Genomic DNA, 19339 nt, shown 5'->3' on the forward strand with positions numbered 1-19339 from the left:
GGGCTCCCGCTGGCGCAGGGCAGGTGGTGATTCTGCCTCTTAGGACTGCTGCAGGGAGCAGCTCCAAGCACCCCGTCGCCTCTGGGCTTGTGCGTCCTGACTGCTCACAGTGCTGGTCAGGGCGTTTCCGTGCTGGATATTGGGAGATGGAAGGTCGTTAGCACAGCTGGGTAACATTAGGCCACTTGAATGCTTTGGCCCTTGCCTCTCTGAGAGATGGGGTCTGAGTACTTGTAGACGCTGCCCATCAAAACCAGGTTGGCTTTTGATCTATTTCATGGTGTGCCTCTCCTGGGTGATCTCTTCTAAGGTTTGGCTTACTGTTTGTGCTGCTGGGACCCCTACAAGGCCCATTTCTGCTCCCTGAAGCGGGCATTGCCACCTGCTGCCAGGCCGCCCAAGCTCTTTGATGTTTCACATCAATTGGTTTTGTCAGTTTTCATGTTCAAATTAGTACAGATGATGCTCTTGTGACAGTCGTGGCCCTGCTGTGTACCTTATCAGTTCCCAAAATTTGTGCATTCTGATATCTCCTGGCAGAGGAGTAGCAGTCTGCAGACCACCTGCTCCTGGCTGTGTGCTCAGAGCTCCTCACTCCTGAGACTGGCAGGCAGTACGCAGAACTTGGTGCCTGTGTCTCCTCCTCCTGAGCAGTGTGTGCTATTCGATTGAGCACTTGGCCAGCCTGGTGCTGGGTACCTGTGAGGCACTTGGCCAGCCTGGTGCTGGGCGCCTGTGAGTCACTTGACCAGCCTGGTGCTGGGTACCTGTGAGTCACTTGACCAGCCTGGTGCTGGGCACCTGTGAGTCACTTGACCAGCCTGGTGCTGGGTACCTGTGAGTCACTTGACCAGCCTGGTGCTGGGTACCTGTGAGTCACTTGACCAGCCTGGTGCTGGGTACCTGTGAGGCACTTGGCCAGCCTGGTGCTGGGTACCTGTGAGTCACTTGACCAGCCTGGTGCTGGGCACCTGTGAGTCACTTGACCAGCCTGGTGCTGGGCACCTGTGAGGCACATGGCCAGCCTGGTGCTGGGTACCTGTGAGTCACTGTCTGCTGGTTGCTGCAGCTGCTTGGTCTCCTGGTGCGTTCTCCATCATAGCTGGCTGCTGCTACCGTGGCCTGTTTGCTGCACAGAGCTGTGCAGAGCGTAACTCAAGTCATTCCCATGGCATGTCCCTTCATCTACCTCATGATAAACTTAAAAATGGCTGGTTGGGATTCTTTTAAACAAGTTTACTTTAGAGTCCCTAGAGAAAGTGGGAAACCAGTACAGTGGGTAATGGAAACACTTCAGAAAGCTAGTCTTAGAATCAGGCCCTTTGTTTCTAAGTTAGTTGGCTGTACTGGGCTGCTGACTTCCAGGGAAAAGTGACGTAGTTTTGCAGCTTGAGGGATGAGTGTTCCTGTTGTGTGCCGAATTCCGTCTCATGCCCTCCACTCTCCTCTCAGGTCCGTTCTTGCTGCCTTGCTACCAGGTGGGCAGCCAGCCCAGCACTGCCATGTTTCACAGTGAGGAGAATGGGTCCAAGGGCATGGATCCTCTGGTTCTTATTGACGCCATAGCTATTTGCATGGCCTATGAGGAAAAGGAGCTGTGCAAAATCGGAGAGGTGGCCTTAGCCGTGATCTTCGATGTCGCCAGCATCATCCTGGGCTCCAAGGAGAGGGTAAGGAGGGGTCGTCTTCTCGTGTTGGGGGGTGGTTGCCCCTGCAGCCACTGTGGCGGTCGCAGGCCACTGCAGCCATGCACTTGAATTTGCCGTCTCCCACAGGCGTGCCAGCTGCCTCTGTTCTCCTACATCGTGGAGCGCTTGTGCGCGTGCTGTTACGAGCAGGCTTGGTATGCGAAGCTGGGGGGTGTGGTGTCCATCAAGTTTCTCATGGAGCGGCTTCCTCTCACCTGGGTTCTGCAGAACCAGCAGACGTTCCTCAAAGCGCTGCTGTTCGTCATGATGGACCTGACAGGAGAGGTGCGTGACGGGCGCCCGGCGGAGGCTGCTCACCTGCAGGGCAGTTGGCCTGGTGGCTGTGCCAACGGCTGCCTGGCAGCAGGGCTGGCTGAGACTTGGGTTTCATGACAGCGTCTGGTACAAGGACAGTGCAGAACTTGCTAGGCTTTCTCACATTGTTTGGATGCCTGCTTGCCTCGGAAAGGGGTGGTCACAGCTGGAGCACTCACTGGGGTGAGCGGAAGAGGGAGGGTGAGGCACAGCCCACACGTGTGCAGATGCGTCCTCCAAGTTGCCTCCTTCATGAACCTATGTGCGTGTGTAACTCACACCAGTAAAATGTGGCAGCATTACTGGCTTGACTGTACTGAGTGCCAGGGTCCTGCCTAGTGGATGTTTTCTAATAAGCAGGAATTAACTTAAAGGAAGAACTGAGTGGTTCTGCAGTAGTCTACCTAAAGCAGCGGATGTGGGGGCGTGGTTCTCCCACCCCTATTTACCCCGGGACAGCAGGTGGCACAGGTGGATGAGAGGCAGAGCGTGTGGTGTGTGACACACAGCTTCCATGCCTTTGTCTTAAGATGGCCCTGACCCACAGGTTTCCAATGGGGCCGTGGCCATGGCCAAGACCACCCTGGAACAGCTCCTGATGAGGTGTGCGACTCCGTTGAAGGACGAGGAGCGGGCCGAGGAGATCGTAGCGGCCCAGGAGAAGTCTTTCCACCACGTGACACATGATCTGGTGCGAGAAGTCACCTCTCCCAACTCCACCGTGAGAAAGCAGGCTATGCACTCCCTGCAGGTATTGGCCCAGGTCACTGGGAAAAGTGTGACGGTGATCATGGAGCCCCACAAAGAGGTGAGATGTCTGGCACCCTGGTGACTGGGATCAAGCTTTGGAGGTGGCTTTTCATTTTCAAGTCTGGGTGCTGCTCGATTGATCCTCTTGGGTCCTGTTGTGCCTGCCCTCTGGCCTCCGCTGTGCGTGGGGTAGCTCATGCTGGCGCCGCCTGGGAGCTTGTTGGGGTCAGGGCTGGGACAGTTTGCTGAGCCCCTGTAGCACAGGCTGGTGGTTGTGTGGTAGTGTGGTTGTGTTTTCTTCATCTTTAGAGAAGTTTCTGTGAGTCATGGGCATCAACCCGCCGCACAGGGCACGTGCTGCCTTCCCCGATGTTGTTCTCACAGTGGCTTCTCAGGCTGGTTGCTGGAAAGTGTTGTGTTGACACACTTTGCTTTCGAGGGCAGCCAGTGAGCGGTGCCTCCTGCTTGGCTCTCCCAGGTGCTGCAGGACATGGTCCCGCCCAAGAAGCACTTGCTGCGCCACCAGCCTGCCAACGCGCAGATCGGCCTCATGGAGGGCAACACATTCTGCACCACGTTGCAGCCCCGACTCTTCACCATGGACCTGAACGTGGTGGAGCATAAGGTGTTCTACACAGAGGTAGGGGCGGGGGTGGGTGTGGAGGCGCGTGCATGGTGCTGCCGTGTGTCTGCTAGCCCGTCTTTGTGCGCGTTCAGAGAAGGCTCGGGAAATGATGCAGGTAACCAGCCCTGGCCTGGCCCTGGGCTCTGTGCAGGTGTGTTGCCCCTGGATCTGGTGGAAGGGAGGCCGGGGACAGGAGAGGTGCAGCATAGTGTTGGCGGCCTTGGGTCCTTGGAACCCTGTCAGCCCTCCAGGGGACCTGGCCCTGGCTCTGGCTTAGGACCCTCCTGTGTTTTAGAGAGCAGATTGCTAGCTGCTGTTTTATCAGTCTGATCTCTGGAGCCAGTGTGTGGAGGCTGCTTGGAGGTTCCTGGTGGGCTCTGGCGATGCCCTGTGGTGTAGATGCCGGTGGTTCTAATGCTGGAGTTGCAGGAGCTGAGCCTGATGCTTGTGTTGTCCGAGCTACCGAGTAGGTGAGCTGGGAAGCATGGATGTGAGCTCAGCCTGCTGCTCTGCCTCCATCCAAATACCAATGCTGAAAACTGGCTTTTTTTTTTTTTAAGGATTTATTTTTATTTGAAAGGTAGAGCTACAGAGAGGAATCGTCCTTCTACTGGCTCACTCCCCATGGCCGCAGTGGCTAGGAGCCAGGAGCTTTCTCCAGGTCTCCCATGTGGGTGCATGGGCCCAACAACTTGAGCCAGCCTTTGCTGCTTTTCCAGGCCATAAGCAGGGAGCTGCATCAAAAGTGGGGCAGCCAGGATATAAACCAGTGCTCATATGGGATGCTGGCACCACAAGTGAAGCTTTAGCCTGCTGTGCGACGGTGCTGGTTCCCGTTGCAAATGTTTGTCCCCGGAAACGTTCCAGTGTGGTGATATTAGACAGTGATGGACAGAAGTCAGACCGTGGAGGCAGTCGAGTCCTGTGGTGAGCTAGTGACCAGTGCCCATTTGAAAGTTTTGGGTTAGCACTCACTTCTCTGTAGGAGTTGTCGGGGGAAGCTGAGGTGGAAGCAAGCAGGAGGCCTTGGCCCCCTCTGAGTCTGAGTTTCCGGTTAGGAAGCTGTCCTTCCTGGTCTCTGAATCCTGTGCTTTCTGCTTCAGTGTGCATTCTGTGGTCACGTGGTCCAGCTCTTGTTAGGGCCCTGGTGTCAGTGACATGCTTCTGGCGTAGGCAGGACCCAGAGCTCCTGGGAGGTGGGCGGACAGCGTCCCTTGGCCTGTCTGAAGTCCAGGTGCGTTATAAGCTGCCCCTCAGCTAAGGGCAGAGGCTGGCGGTGCTGACGGCCTCGGCTGCCGTGAGTGAGGAAGCTCAGTTCATCTGGATACTTGAGTGCTTCAGGATTGGGGTGCAGTTTGTCTGTTGCTGGTTGAGTTGCTGTGTGTGTGTGGAAGATTGCTGTGCTGTGGTACTTGCAAGGTTAGCATGCCTTTACAGGATCGGTGGGCTAAATGTCATCATTGTGTCTTCCAGCTGCTGAACCTGTGTGAGGCCGAGGACTCTGCTCTGACAAAGCTGCCTTGTTACAAAAGCCTCCCGTCGCTTGTACCCCTGCGAATCGCAGCCCTCAGTGAGTTCATGCGCATCGGAGATGGGCGGCAGGTGTTGGAGGTGTGGGTTAAGCTGCTGCCTGCAGTGCTCATGAACCATATGAGCACCAGCTCTAGTCCTGGCTGCTCTGCTTCCAGTTCAGCTCCCTGATGTGCCTGGGAAGGCGCTTGGGCCTCTGCCATCCACATGCAGGACTCGGAGAAAGCTAGCTCAGCCCCAGCTGTTGCAGCCTAGGGGGAGTGAGTCAGCAGATGACGGACTTCTCCGTGATGCTGTCTTTTCAAAGAAACAAACACATCTTTAAAAAGAAAAACAGCTTTGCTGCTGGCCACTATCTGATCCTTCCGATATTTGTGATCTTTAGGTGGGATCAACAAGTTGATTTGTTTCCTGAACTGCATGATGCGATGTCAGGAGACTGTGGGCATGAGTAGAATGTAAGAATTCTTTCTGTGTAGTAGCTGTGTGTTCTGTAGTTGTGACTCAGGTGTGTAAGAAGTGTCCTGTAGAGTCAGCAGAAAGGGGGCCTGCAGCTCTTGTGCACCTGGTGGGTCGGGGGTTAGAGTCCTGAAGTCTGCTGCTGCCGCAGCTTGAGTCACTACACATAAGAATTGTGCAAAGTGCATACTGACAGTGTGCGGATGAGCAACCGGAACAAGCTTTTCAACTTGCCTCTTGCTTCATTATTATTGTGCACTTAGTAAAATGTTGCCAGAATCCTCTCTGAGTGAGAGGTGAGTTTACTGAGAAGCCAATCGGTAAGATGAGACAAGGCGAGGCCAGGGACACTCGACTGGCGGGAACACCATGTAGCAAGTGCGTGTGGAGGGCGTGGCTGGGGACTCGCCGCCGTGCATCCCAGGGCCACTCACTGCCCTTAGTTAGCCATTGTGGAGTGTCTCCTCTCCAAAGAATGTGCTTACAGACACTTAGAGCTTAATCCCCAAATGCGGTGGGGGCCGCCCGAGTAGACAGGGGCGGTGGGGAGAAGCTGTGTGTCAGTTCGCTCGACAGCGGCTCTGAGGTGACTGCTGTGGCTGAGGATAACCTGGGGACAGATCGATGGCAGGCCCCTCCTCCCCGTCCTCCAACTTTTCTTCCTCCTTTCATAAGGTGTGGGGTTTCTCTCGTGGCCTTTCCCCCCCCCCCCCCTTTCTTTCTCTTTAATCTGAAAGGTAGAAACAGAAAGAAAAATCTCCTATCTGGTGGGTCACTTCTCAAATACCCCTAATGGCCAGACTGAAGCTGGCAGTCTGGGATTTGGTCCAGGGTTCCGAGTTGAGTGGTGGAGCACAACTCCTTGAGCCACCACCACTGCCTGCCAGCTTAGGCGCTGGTGGGAAGGTGCAGATGTGAGCAGGGCTGGGACTGGAAGCCGGACACTCCTCGGGGTCTCAGCTGCCAGCCCACACATCCGCCTCCATTGTAGCCTTTGTGGTTGGCTGTTGACATCCCTCCTGGGTAATGTCAGCCACTTTTCCTGGGAGCATATGGTAAGAAAACGGGCGAGAGGTTGAGAAATTGTTGAGGTATGTTTCTGGTTTTCATAATGAAATTGCATTGATCTCTCTCTCCCAAGATGCGCTCGCAGCCTGCAACTACCTTCCTCAGTCCAGAGAGAAGATCATCGCTGCGCTGTTCAAGGCCCTCAATTCCACCAACAGCGAGCTGCAGGAGGCCGGGGAAGCCTGCATGAGAAAGGTGGCTGTGCGTGCGTGTGTGTGCGTGCGTGCGTGTGCGTGTGTCTGTACGCCCAGGCACGCCTCACGTGAGGCTGTAATAAGTCTCTTGCTTGTTTCATAGTCTGAGTTTTTTCAAATGTTAAAAGTAAAGCTGTCACACACTTGTGAAATATGTGAGCGGTATCCTAGTTTCCCAAGGAGAGGCAGATGTGGTGCCAGAGTCTCACGAAAGTTTCACTCTGTATCGTCTGTCTCTTTATAACTTTACTGTTTCACAGTTTCTAGAAGGCGCGACCATAGAAGTGGATCAGATTCACACCCACATGCGCCCTCTGTTGATGATGCTGGGAGATTACAGAAGCCTCACTCTGAATGTTGTGAATCGGCTGACGTCCGTCACGAGGCTCTTCCCAAACTCCTTCAATGATAAGTTTTGTGATCAGATGATGGTAAGCCGTTGTGCGACACACTGGGACATGTGAGCCTAAGTTTGTTTTCAAGCTAGCAAGCATTCCATTCACATGGCTTAAGCTTCAGAAGGTGTCGGGCATCTGCAGTGTCCTGCGGGTCCCAGTGTCCCTTCGCAGACACCCCCGCGAAGAGGTGCCTGCAGCTGGACACGGACAGGCTCCCTGGGCTCCGAAGGGAGGAGTTCCCGAAGCCAGTGCTCGCCTTCCCCGCGTTCAAAGGGCTGCCTGGCTTCAGCTCGCCTTCCCTGCGTTCAGAGGGCTGCCTGGCTTCAGCTCGCCTTTCCCGTGTTCAAAGGGCTGCCTGGCTTCAGCTCGCCTTCCCCGCGTTCGGAGGGCTGCCTGGCTCTGGAGTCTTTCTGCTCTCACTCTGTGGAGTTCCCATCCTTGAGCGCTGCCCTGAAGAGGTTTAGTCTGCTCCTAGTTCTTTGTTCTCATGCGCATTGATACAGTGAAGTTGTGTATGGTTTCACATGCGTGCTCATCTCTAGGAGAAGTGATGCATCTTGGATGCATTGTCATGTTGCTTCTGAAGAGATTTTTTTTAAAAAGATTTATTTATTTTAATTGGAAAGTAAGATATACAGAGAAGGACAGGGAGAAAGATGTTCTGTCTGCTGATATACTTCCCAAGTGGCTGCAGTAGCTGGAGCTGAGCTGAGCCAGTCTGAAGCCGGGAATCTGGAGCTGCTTCTTAAAGTATACATACATATACTTTAAAAAAGGAAAGACTTGTTTTTATTTGAAATGCAGTTAGAAAGATCTTCCATCTGCTGGTTCACTCCTTAAATGCCTGCAAGAACCAGAGTTGAGCCAATCTAAAGCCAAAAGCGTCCTTCTGGGTCTCCCACGCAGGTGCAGGGTCCCAAGGCTTTGTGCCATCCTCGACTGCTTTCCCAGGCCACAGGCAGGGAGCTGGATGGGAAGTAGAGCAGCTGGTTTACAAACTGGCACCCATATGGGATCCTGGTGTGTGCAAGGTGAGGACTTTAGCCACTAGGGTACCTCACCGGGCCCAAGATTTTTTTGTTTCAATCAATTTTCCCTCTGTCCTACAACATAGATGAGGCTGCCCCCCCCTTCCGTATACAATGAGTAGATTTAAAAACTCTTGGGGTTTTAAGAATCTTCAGAAGTGTTTAAGCAGACAAAATGTGTTTGACAGTGTTTGTAACTGAGGTGTTGCTGCTGACCCCCGCTGCTTCCCAGTGTGAGGGAGGTACCTCAGTATGCATTTAGGGTTTGTCACTTAGGATTTCCTGGTGCATCCTATAAATAGGACGGTGTTGTTCATACTCCTGTTTCCCAAGTGACCTTTGACCATTCTGACATTTTTAAGTGCCGGCCAGTTTCAGTTTGGGGTATACTTCCGCCAGCTCTGGAGAGCAGTTAGTGCTGGAAGGAGCTGTGGATGTAGGTGCATTTTCAGGGGAATGAAGCTACATATCTCACATATGAAGTTACTTCAGAAAGCTCGTGGAAAAATGATGCATGCATTTCCGATTCTTTTTTTTTGGTTGTTGTTCAAAACATTTCTCATACACTTATGACGTAGCCTTAGGTGCGGAGCACACAGCTATGTACTTCACATACGTCATGCTTTCTCCATTCCTGCAGACACGGAGTGACTAGTAAATGACCAAACACTGAAATTATCACCAGTGCCCAAATATTAGATCGTAACGAGGACGTAAGGTGTTCTCTGAAGGTGAGTTTTCCAAGTTGGAAACTCCTTCCTCTTGAGCTCCTAAGTCATGGAGTGCACCCACACACCTACACACCTCCTAGGGTCGTACGTAACACCTCTACACAGCTGCCAGGGACACGCGTGACACACCTGTACAGGTGCCCGGGACACACAGGACACACCTGCCAGGGACACACGTGACACGCCTATACAGCTGCCAGGGACACACATGACACACCTGTACAGGTGCCAGGGACATACAGGACACACCTGCCAGGGACACACGTGACACGCCTATACAGCTGCCAGGGACACACGTGACACACCTATACAGGTGCCAGGGGCACACGTGACACACCTACGTACCTGCCAGGGACACACAGCTGCTAGGGTCACACATGACATGCACACACAGCTCTTAGGGACACACATCACAGGCCTGCCGGGGACACATGTGACACCTGCACACCTGCCAGGGACACATGTGACACACCTGTACAGGTGCCAGGGACACACGTGACACACCTATGCACTGCCAGGGACACATGTGACACACCTATACAGGTGCCAGGGGCACACGTGACACACCTACGTACCTGCCAGGGACACACAGCTGCTAGGGTCACACATGACATGCACACACAGCTCTTAGGGACACACATCACAGGCCTGCCGGGGACACACGTGACACCTGCACACCTGCTAGGGTCACACATAACGCAGGTACGCAGCTGCAGTGTTGGGGCTGAGACCTTCAGGAAGGGTCAGAGAGGGAAATGACACTGAGCATTGTTTGTGCCTCCCTGTGTGGTCTGTGTCTGTCCTGAGTGCCCTGAGGCCAGGCATCCTTCCCTGAAGACAGCTGAGTGCTTTTAAGGTTGTTTTTGTTGGTTTGGGGTTTTTTTTGCACTTTGACTAGTATTGTTGCCCTTTTGTGGGTAGTTGTAAAATGCCACAACAGCAGAGCGTCAGTGTGCTTGGACAAGGAATGGTGTGGGTCCTGCTTACCCAGACGTTTCCTCGGGCGCCCAGCCAGTGCTCTGAGGCCTGCCTGTGCTCGGGGTGGCACAGCTTTTGCCTCTGCTGCCAGGGCCGTCCTGACTTAGCCTGAGCTGGCTGTGCTCAAGCACACATCAGCTCTTCAGGATCCAGCGTGGTCACTGGTGGAGCTTTGTCTTGCATGGCGTGCTCTTGTGGTTGCCGGCTCGAGGCATCAGCTTTCTTTTAGCATTTCTGAAAATGTTCCTTTCCTTCCGAGTTTGTAGGCTTAGCTCCTAAGTTTAGGTCTCTGAACTGTTGTGAGTGTTTGTACTGAGACAGAGCAGCCACCCTGTCCTCTTTTTTTTTTTTTAAGATTTATTTTTATTATTTTTTATTGGAAAGGCGGATATATAGAGAGGAGAGACAGAGAGGAAGATCTTCCGTCCGATGATTCACTCCCCAAGTGAGCGCAACGGGCCAATGCTATGCCGATCCGAAGCCAGGAGCCAGGAACTTCCTCCGGGTCTCCCACACGGGTGCAGGGTCCCAAAGCTTCGGGCCGTCCTCGACTGCTTTCCCAGGCCACAGGCAGGGAGCTGGATGGGAAGCGGGGCTGCCGGGATAGAACCGGCGCCCATATGGTATTCCGGGCATGCAAGTTGAGGACCTTAACCACTTGCGCCTCCGCGCCGGGCCCCACCCTGTCCTCTTGCATGTGGTACCCAGTCCTGAGTTCACACTTGAGACGCTTGGCTCCTGAAGTCGCTCCTGAAGTCACTTTTGTTCAACTAAAAGTGAATTTTTTTCCTAAAGATTTATTTTATTCTTGTTGGAAAGTCAGATACACAGAAAGGAGGAGCGACAGGAAAAGATACTCCATCTGCTGACTCACTCCCCAAGTGGCCACAACAGCCGGAGCTGCACCAATTCAAAGCCAGGAGTCCGGAGCCTCTTCCGGGTCTCCCACACGGGTGCAGAGTCCCGAAGGCTTTGGGCTGTCCGCCATTGCTTTCCCAGGCCACAGGCAGGGAGCTGGATGGGAAGCAGGGCTGCCGGGATAGAACCAGCGCTCATATGGGATGCCAGTGTACGTTCAAGGCGAGGACTTCAGCCGCTAGACTACCCCTGTGCCAGGCCCAAAAAGTGAATTTTTTATGCCAGTTGGTGTCAAGGTTCTCCTTTAGGAAATCTAAAAGCAGAAGAAACAGTGATGGATCTGGCCATTGTCTCCACCTCTAGTTCTGTCATCCTTGTTGGCGTCTGTATAAACAGCCGTCCAGATAGGTACAGGTTTCATTCAGTGATTAAATCCCCTTCGGGGCTTTTGTTGGTAAAATGTTACAAGTTTGATACTCTGAAGGAATGGCTAGTGCTCTGTATCTTTCTAGGTATGTGTTCCTCGGACATGCTGACTGCCCTTGTGACATGAGTGTCTGGAGGAGCACACGTGACGTTGAAGACCCGTGTGTTCCTGACTGCTTTAGGCTCGACTGCTTGTCTGTTTACTTTGTCCAAATGAGGGCTGGCACTGACTGACGGCAGGGCACCTGCTCCCAACGCGGCATCTCTGCGTGCCAGTCAGCTGGAATTGCTGCCCAGCTGGGTGCTCTGCTTGTCTGAGCAGCCATCTGCTGCTCCTCAGCTACGGTGGCCACCTCCTTCCTGGCTTCAGGCTGTGGTCCCTTCTCCGTCCTGCACCCAGGGCATCCGTGTGCTTGGGGAGCACAGTGGCCATGGAGGAAGCAGCGGGGACTGGAGTAGGGCTGGACGAGTTTCAGCATGCCCTCCGTTGTATCAGGACAGCGTGCCTGCTAATTGACAGAATGTGAACAGATGCTGCTTACTTATGTCCTTTACTTGATGCTTGGACCGTCTCAGTAACGGGGACACGAGGCGCAGGGGGACTGAGTGACCTAGGGCAGTGCCCTGGGAGCTGGGTGCACCTGCCGTGCGGGCCGCGTCATCTAAGCCTGTGCTCTTTCCACAGCAACATCTGCGCAAGTGGATGGAGGTGGTTGTCATCACCCATAAAGGGGGCCAGAGGAGCGAGGGAAACGTGAGTGACTTGCTTGTTTCTGAGCAGGGCCCCCGGCCGCGCCGCTGGGCTCGTGTTCACGCCGGAGCCGGTCAGATCAGTTCATGTCATTGCAGTCCATGTGAATTGTTAAAACCCACGTGTTGGCATTGCATTTTGCTTTCTGTCTCTGAATTGCTGAACATTCCTTTCCATGTTTAAAATCTCCCATGTGCTCACTTGAATCACATTGCCGCTGATGAGAACTGGGGGAAGCTTGCAATGTTAGTGTTTCCACCTGACTGGTTTTGCCTTACCCGGTGTGTTTTCTAGATGTTGGCAGCTGCTGTTGACGTGGTGGTGCGTCCCCCAGCTGTTGTGTCCGTTGCTTTTCATCCCTGGGTGGTCGGTAACGTCTGTGTGTGATTGTCATTGCCTGACAGAGCCAACTAGAGCTTTCTCAGGACTTGACAAAGCGTTCAGGAGACTGTCATGAAACATCACAGAAGCACCGGCCTGGGTGTATCCTAGGCTACACCCCCGTCCTGATGGTCTGCCAGACAATCAGCGGCCCCCGCAAAGCACATCTGTATGGTTTTGAGGGAAAAGCCGGTATACTCACATCTTTTCTAAGTAGCTGATGTTGGTTATCATGACTTTTGTCTCCTAAAAAACGTATACTCCCTGCTGTTTTCAATCTAACACTGTGTGTATGTGTCAATTTTACAAGTGTTTTGTACCTTGATGCTGTCCTGCCGGTGGAAGTGACACCTGGTGACCGGTGTAGCAGCGGCCCCAGTAGGGAATCCCTCCTAATTCCTCAGAAGCGTCCCTCACATGGCTTTTCTATCTTCTGGTGCCTGTTTGTGGAATGCTACTTTTCATCCCAACTTGGGTTTCTTTCTAAGTTTTTCTGGCTTTATTATGCTTTCCTTTCTTCTTCTTTTTTTTTTCACCATTCTATGTCTAGGTGTGCTATTTAGCCTCATTTCCTCCTGCCTCTGAGCAGCCAACTAAGCAAAATTAGAACAGCATTTGAAATGGTTGAGAAAGAGCCCAGAGAGGGTGTGGACCACGAGGGCCTCCTGGGTGTGTCCGCCCTGGGAGTGGCCGCGGGTCTCACCACTCCCTGCCAGCTCTCATCAGCCTGTCAGAACGGAACTGCTAGGTAGCTAGATGACTTCCACCAAATCAGAAAGATCTCCTAAACCTTACCAGCAGTGATGTGGAGGCGGGGGCAGTTGTGGAGGGATTGGAGTTGGGCCCGGGAGTGTCACTCTAATCGCCCTGTGCACCATTCAAGGAGCCACGGCATCCAGAGGGAGAGATGGGGCTTGGCCTCGTCACTCAGGGCCTGGGCCAGGCTGGGTTTAGCTGTCAAGCTCTGCTCGTTTTTTTCTGGGTGACAAATGCCTCATAGACATTATTTTGAACCTGTTTGGAAGAATCCCCACGTATCATTGCTTACTAGAGAAACTGTAATTGCAGAGCTGTTAAATTGATGACTTTCTGTACCCCTGGTGATCAAAGCTCTCAGCCGTCACTGTGTTGAGGAGGTCCAGTTTGCGGAGGTCTGATCTGCTTAACCTCAGGTCTATGTGCACACATGTGCGCCTGTGAGTGCACAACCCTCCCCCCTCAGGTCTGTGTGCACACATGTGTGCGTGTGAGTGCACAACCCTCCCCCCCTCAGGTCTGTGTGCACACATGTGTGCGTGTGAGTGCACAACCCTCCCCCCAGCTAGTGTCACATAGACTGTGTCACTTCACAGGATGACCCTACTGGATGGAGTGTGGGGCTGTCATGGCCTGGGTGTGGCATCCTCACGAGCCCCAGTTGGGTCGTCCTCTTTTGGAGACAGTGGGGAAAGGGGTGGTTTTTTGCCATTTGTTTAAGTGGCTTAACACTCGCGTGCAATCTTGAATTATTCCCCAGGAGATTGTGTGCGAGTGCGTTGGCATGCGGCAGGGTCCTACAGGTTCTCCCCTTAGACCACCCTCTGAAGCCCCCCTTAGATGATGCATCATCTTGCTGATGTGAGAGCAAGGGGCGAGGCCCGCTGTGAGCCACTCTTCCTCTGTGGCTGTCGAGCTTCCGTTAAGTCTGTGTCTCTGACTGTGTGTCTTCACTGTCCTGTTAACCCCAATCATCTGACTGTGTCGGCGTGTCTGGAAGTTTCTCTGCAAATAACACCAATAGAAAAGCTGACTTTCCTCCCCATCCTCAGGAAAGCATTTCAGAGTGCGGGAGGTGTTCCTTGTCTCCATTCTGTCAGTTTGAGGTGAGAACAACCGATTAAAGTCAGTTTATGATTTGCAATGTGAAGAACAGTTTACCCTTTTCCTTTCTTTTCTTTTCGACCTTTCTGTTGCCTTTTTTCATGCTGTAATTTTTGTTTTGGTTCAGCCTGCCATGGAAGGGGTAGAGGTGAGAATTTCAGTGGAAGTGCAGGAGGGGTCGTTGTCGTACTGGTTTTGCTGTGACTCGTTAGTTGTGCTGTGGTTCTGTACTGGACGGTGCGTTGTGCCTTTGAGTGCGGTGACCTGTTCGTCTGTCTGTGGCAGAGTCGTCCTAGTATCATTGCTGTGACTTGTCTGGGTGCCACGCATGTTTCCAGTTAGGGCACGGGAAGCCAGACCCAAAGTTCCCTGTTTGCTCCATGTCAGAATGCCCCTCTCCCAAACCTCTTGGGGTGTTCATAGCGTGAACTCAGCCAGCCAGCAGCCTTCCGAGAGGAAGCTCCGCAAAGAATGTATGAGCCCTGTTAGAACTGGGGAACCCTTGACTTTTCTGCCTCGGCTTAACACCTTGGCCCTTTATACCTCTCGTTCAAGTATGCACATGTGCACACACACACACCCGGATGTGGGTGCACCACAGTGCAGCCTCAGCTCTCTGGGCCTCCTTCCTCTGTGAAATGAGGATGATAACGTTCCCTTCTGCCTTGAGTGCTGTGACGTTGATTAACAGCACTTGGGAACAGAAAAACCACGGAGTGAAGGAACCAGGTTAGAGGGCTGCGCTGTTGGGACAGTGCTCCTTCATCTGAAGCCTTCAGTTCTGTAGAGGACAACGCTGATGGCGGGAGGGGTGACCCAGAGCTGCTTGTTCTTAGTTTGGTCTTAAGAGACCTTCTGAGAAGCACCCCCAGACCCAGGCTGCTGACCTCGGGCCCTTGGACCGCTGTTAATCATCCCCATTTTACCCCGTCTGGCCCTCATGCAGGGCGATGTCTTCCCAAGGCCGCATGGAGGGTGATGGCCGAGGCAGCGCTGCGGACGCAGCTTGTGAAGGTGGAGTGAGCGCCCAGCAGCGCCTGCCAGGCCACCAGCTTCTCAGAGAACACGTGTCTCCCAGGATGTGGGGCCTCAGTCGTCAGCCTTGTTTTCAGGCCTGGCTGACGGTGCTTTGGGCTAGCATCAGTTGTCCATTCACTTTGATAATTGGCTTCCAAGGGCAATACTTGAACATTTTTTGAGGAGCTTTTCTCTGCTGGGTTTTAAAAGCCGAAGAAGTCTGTGTCCTGAGAACTTAATGAACCAGGAGGACCCCACGATGCCACAGCAAAACGGGGTGATCTCCATGCTCTCAGGCCTGCTGTCCCTGCCTTAGTGAGGGGGCCGGCATAGGTGCCACACACCACACCAGCCACCCTGTCGGTGTGTTTGAAGACCCCATGACAGAGGGACTCGACAGGGCCCTCCCTCAGGACCCACCCGGTGCCGTGTGAGGCAGGTTCGCTGTGGCTTTGTCCATGTCCCCTCTGCTTCGTTGGCCAGTTAGGCTGTACTAGGCCCTAGTGACAGTGCCCTGTCTGGCCAGCAGCACCCATGGCCCTCGCTGAACTCTGGTTTTCTTTATCAGGAGATGAAGATCTGTTCGGCCATTATCAACCTTTTCCACCTGATCCCAGCTGCGCCTCAGACCCTGGTGAAGCCTCTGTTAGAGGTTGTCATGAAAACGGAGCGGGCCATGTTAATTGAGGTAGGGTTGTCCACAGCGATGTTTCCTGGTCCTCCTCTCTGCTGCCGAAAGGCTGATTCTCATTCTGTGCTGTCTGAGGTGCCCGATCTGACAGCACACCCGTGCAGACACTGCCTTCGGGCCGCCAAGGCACTGCCCCTGGGGAAGGGGTGTTCCTGGTGGGTGGGGTAGTGGGCAGGGCTGGCCTCTAGGCCTGGAAGAGCAGTGTGGGAACACAGGGCTCCCCACATGTGTTGCAGGCAGGCAGTCCTTTCCGAGAGCCCTTGATCAAGTTCCTGACTCGGCACCCTTCGCAGACGGTGGAGCTGTTCATGATGGAAGCCACCCTGAATGACCCACAGTGGAGCAGGATGTTCATGGTGAGGGCTGAGCTCCTCTCCCAGGTCTTTGGACAGAGGAAATGCTCAGGTCCTGGGGTCACACTGGGTGGGGTATGCTGCCGGGGCTGTAAGATCATAAAGTGAGATCGCCTTGAAAAGCATTTCCGAAGGATGCCAGCGAGAGAGCTTTGGAAGGAGCCTTAGAACTCATGTCCTCCAACATTTTGTGTGTGGAGTTAGCTTAAAGCGGCTTTCCTGTCTTCTGCTTCCAGAGTTTCTTGAAGCACAAGGATGCCAAGCCCCTGCGGGATGTGCTGGCTGCTAACCCCAACAGGTTCATCACACTGCTGCTGCCGGGCGGCGCACAGACAGCCGTGCGCCCCGGCTCGCCCAGCACCATGCGCCTGGACCTCCAGTTCCAGGCAATCAAGGTAGCTGCCTTGACAGGGCCCTGGGATCCCCCACATCTGCTCCAGACACAGTCCCCAGACTGTCTCTTCTCTGACAGATCATAAGCATCATAGTTAAGAATGATGACTCTTGGCTGGCCAATCAGCATTCTCTGGTGAGCCAGCTGCGTCGCGTCTGGATCAGTGAGGCCTTTCAGGAAAGACACCGCAAAGAGAACATGGCGGCCACCAACTGGAAGGAGCCAAAGCTGCTGGCATATTGTCTGCTCAACTACTGCAAGTGGGTGCCCCTGTGATCTTAGCATATGCATTCACTGAGCTGCTCTGGGGCCTGGCATCTGTCGAAGGGGCTGGGCCTTGACCCTGGGCTGGTGGAGGGCTCTCAGGTGCTGCTGTGGATGAACTTGACCATGGGCTAACCTGTCGTCTCGTCTTGACCCCTCAGACGGAACTACGGAGACATAGAACTGCTGTTCCAGTTGCTGCGAGCCTTCACTGGCCGTTTTCTCTGCAACATGACATTCCTAAAAGAGTATATGGAGGAAGAGATTCCCAAAAATTATAGCATCGCCCAGAAACGTGCCCTGTTTTTTCGCTTTGTAGACTTCAACGACCCCAACTTTGGCGATGAACTGAAGGCCAAGGTGAGTACCTGTGCAGCAGCGGGAGGCTGCAGGTGCTGGGGCAGGGTGGGGATCAGGGGCTGGACCCTTTCCTGTCAGGCCCTGGGTGTCCTGCAGGAGGTAGGCGTCCAGGTTGCTGAGGGACAGAGCTCACAGCCGGTGATGGTGTCCTCGGCTCTGTTCTGACCTCACAGTGCCGTGTGGTCCAGCTGCTTAGCCTCCCCAGCTTACTCGGCCACTGAGCACCTTGGCCTTATTTCTGTGTATCTTCTCGTTTTTTTGTAGGTTCTGCAGCATATCTTGAATCCGGCTTTCTTGTACAGCTTTGAGAAGGGGGAAGGAGAGCAGCTCCTGGGACCTCCCAACCCAGAGGGAGACAACCCAGAGAGTATCACCAGTGTGTTCATCACCAAGGTGCTGTCTCTGGCAGGCTGCTGGGGGAGTGGGGCTTGTCCTCCCTACAGCTTTTATTCCTGATTGTGTTCTTAGAAGGACATTGCATTGCTGTGCTGACAGGTGGATTTCTCAGGAGTCTCATGCTCTCTCTATCAGCAGATTGCAGTCACAAACATTATACCTCGGTAAAAATTCAAACCCCAGGCGGTTACTGTGGGAAAACATCCAGCTTTCTGCACAGCAGAACTTTGATGTTGGGTTGTTTGCAGCTTTATAACAGATTCTGCTGCAAGTCAGTGAAAATCCTCACCTGGTTCCGTTTCTCTGAGGTCAGGGAAGCACAGTGGGTTGGGCGGGCTGCCTGAGGTCAGTAGGTTCTGCGTCTCTGCATCTGTAAAGAAGTGCTTGCAGCTGTCCCAGGGGCCTTGTTGGGTGGGCTTCTGCGCTTGCTGTCATGTTGTCCCTCATCTGTGTGTGGCTGAGTAGTCTCGGGAGGGAGCTGCCACACCTGCAGTGGGGCTCCTCTCACACGGTTCACCTGGGATGAGGCCGGAGGACGCAGTTGATAGATGGCCCATCCTTGCTGCCTCCTCCTGCCTGCCGTTTTGGTTCTACCCTGAGAGCTGAGCCTGGGGATTTATTCTTGGTCCATGAGTGGATACTGGCCTTGCCTGTCTGCTGGGCTGGGGTCTCTGCTGTGGGACCAGGCAAGAGTGAGCACTTTGAGGGTATCAGATGGGCAGTTGGATCGCAGTGCAGTGAAGGGCTGCTGAGAAGGAGCCGATCTGAGAAAAGGGGCCTTTGGGGGTCCACATGGGCCTAAAAGAGAACACGGTCTGCTTTTCATAGTCTGACACGTCAGTGGAGAGAAAGTTGATTGAGTTGAAGAATGGAGTCATGATGCTTGAGTGAATAGCCAGGTAGACCAGTCTTCAAAGCTGCTGGAAGTTTAGATTCCCAGGCCCAAGGTCACGCCCCTCCCAAATCCCATTCACCGCCCCCCCCCAAAAAAAAACGCACTGAAATGAGTGAGTGACTTTGTGGTCCATGTGTGTAAAAGAAGTAATGCTAATATTGAATCTCTCACTCCCTTAGCAATGTGTAGGGTTAACACTTCTGTGTGTGGAAGGGGAAAGTGAAAAGTGGACTGTGAGGGTGTGTGTAGCGTTTAAACTTGGATGAGCCTGGGTGGGCAAAGTAGTTCAGAACTGGAACTGAGTTCCCTCCTTCTCATCTTTGCCGGCAGGTCCTCGACCCAGAGAAGCAGGCGGACATGCTGGACTCACTGAGGATCTACCTGCTGCAGTACGCTACGCTGTTGGTGGAGCACGCCCCGCACCACATCCATGACAACAACAAGAACCGCAACAGCAAGCTGCGTCGCCTCATGACCTTCGCGTGGCCCTGCCTGCTCTCCAAGGCCTGCGTGGATCCTGCCTGCAAGTACAGCGGACACTTGCTGCTGGCACACATCATTGCCAAGTTTGCAATACACAAGAAAATTGTCCTTCAGGTACCTGGCAAGGCTCCCTCCACAGCCTCCCTTCCCGTGGCCATTGGAAATGTTCCCCTCTACCTGCCGTCTTGTGAGACCTGAAAGCCCTGCTGCCGTGTGGTCCTGCATAGGATGGTCAGACTCACAGGCCAAGTGGTGTTAATGGAGCTGGACGAAGGGGAGGAGGTGCTGTTGAGTGTGGGTGGAGTTCCAGCTGGGAGAGGAGGGTTGCTGCACCCACTGTCACTCACATGGTTCTGGGTGTGTTCTACTAGCCTCCCAATGCCTCTGTCCTCCCTTTTTTCCCGTGCCTTGCCCTCTGCTGCCTTGTAGCCTGGCTTTGTTTTCCT

The 19339-nt window shown here is 53.7% G+C and overlaps 1 protein-coding gene across 1 annotated transcript in view; it reads left to right on the forward strand.

The window, feature by feature from the left end:
- LOC121156596 (transformation/transcription domain associated protein) overlaps positions 1-19339 on the forward strand; it is a 98458-nt gene that overhangs the window by 32610 nt on the left and 46509 nt on the right. The window contains exons 24-40 of the mRNA XM_040980362.1: positions 1453-1670; positions 1776-1973; positions 2551-2811; positions 3232-3393; positions 4852-4948; positions 6509-6630; positions 6890-7060; positions 11734-11802; positions 13989-14042; positions 14168-14188; positions 15626-15745; positions 15985-16104; positions 16338-16496; positions 16574-16755; positions 16921-17119; positions 17384-17512; positions 18741-19007. Of these exons, the coding sequence (XP_040836296.1) occupies positions 1453-1670; positions 1776-1973; positions 2551-2811; positions 3232-3393; positions 4852-4948; positions 6509-6630; positions 6890-7060; positions 11734-11802; positions 13989-14042; positions 14168-14188; positions 15626-15745; positions 15985-16104; positions 16338-16496; positions 16574-16755; positions 16921-17119; positions 17384-17512; positions 18741-19007 (2549 nt within the window). The remainder of the gene's footprint in view (positions 1-1452; positions 1671-1775; positions 1974-2550; positions 2812-3231; positions 3394-4851; positions 4949-6508; positions 6631-6889; positions 7061-11733; positions 11803-13988; positions 14043-14167; positions 14189-15625; positions 15746-15984; positions 16105-16337; positions 16497-16573; positions 16756-16920; positions 17120-17383; positions 17513-18740; positions 19008-19339) is intronic.

This window comes from Ochotona curzoniae, unplaced genomic scaffold (assembly GCF_017591425.1).
Source record: "Ochotona curzoniae isolate NIBS_2020 unplaced genomic scaffold, NIBS_Ocur_1.0 contig_3437, whole genome shotgun sequence".
In the NCBI taxonomy this organism is placed as follows: Eukaryota; Metazoa; Chordata; class Mammalia; order Lagomorpha; family Ochotonidae; genus Ochotona; species Ochotona curzoniae.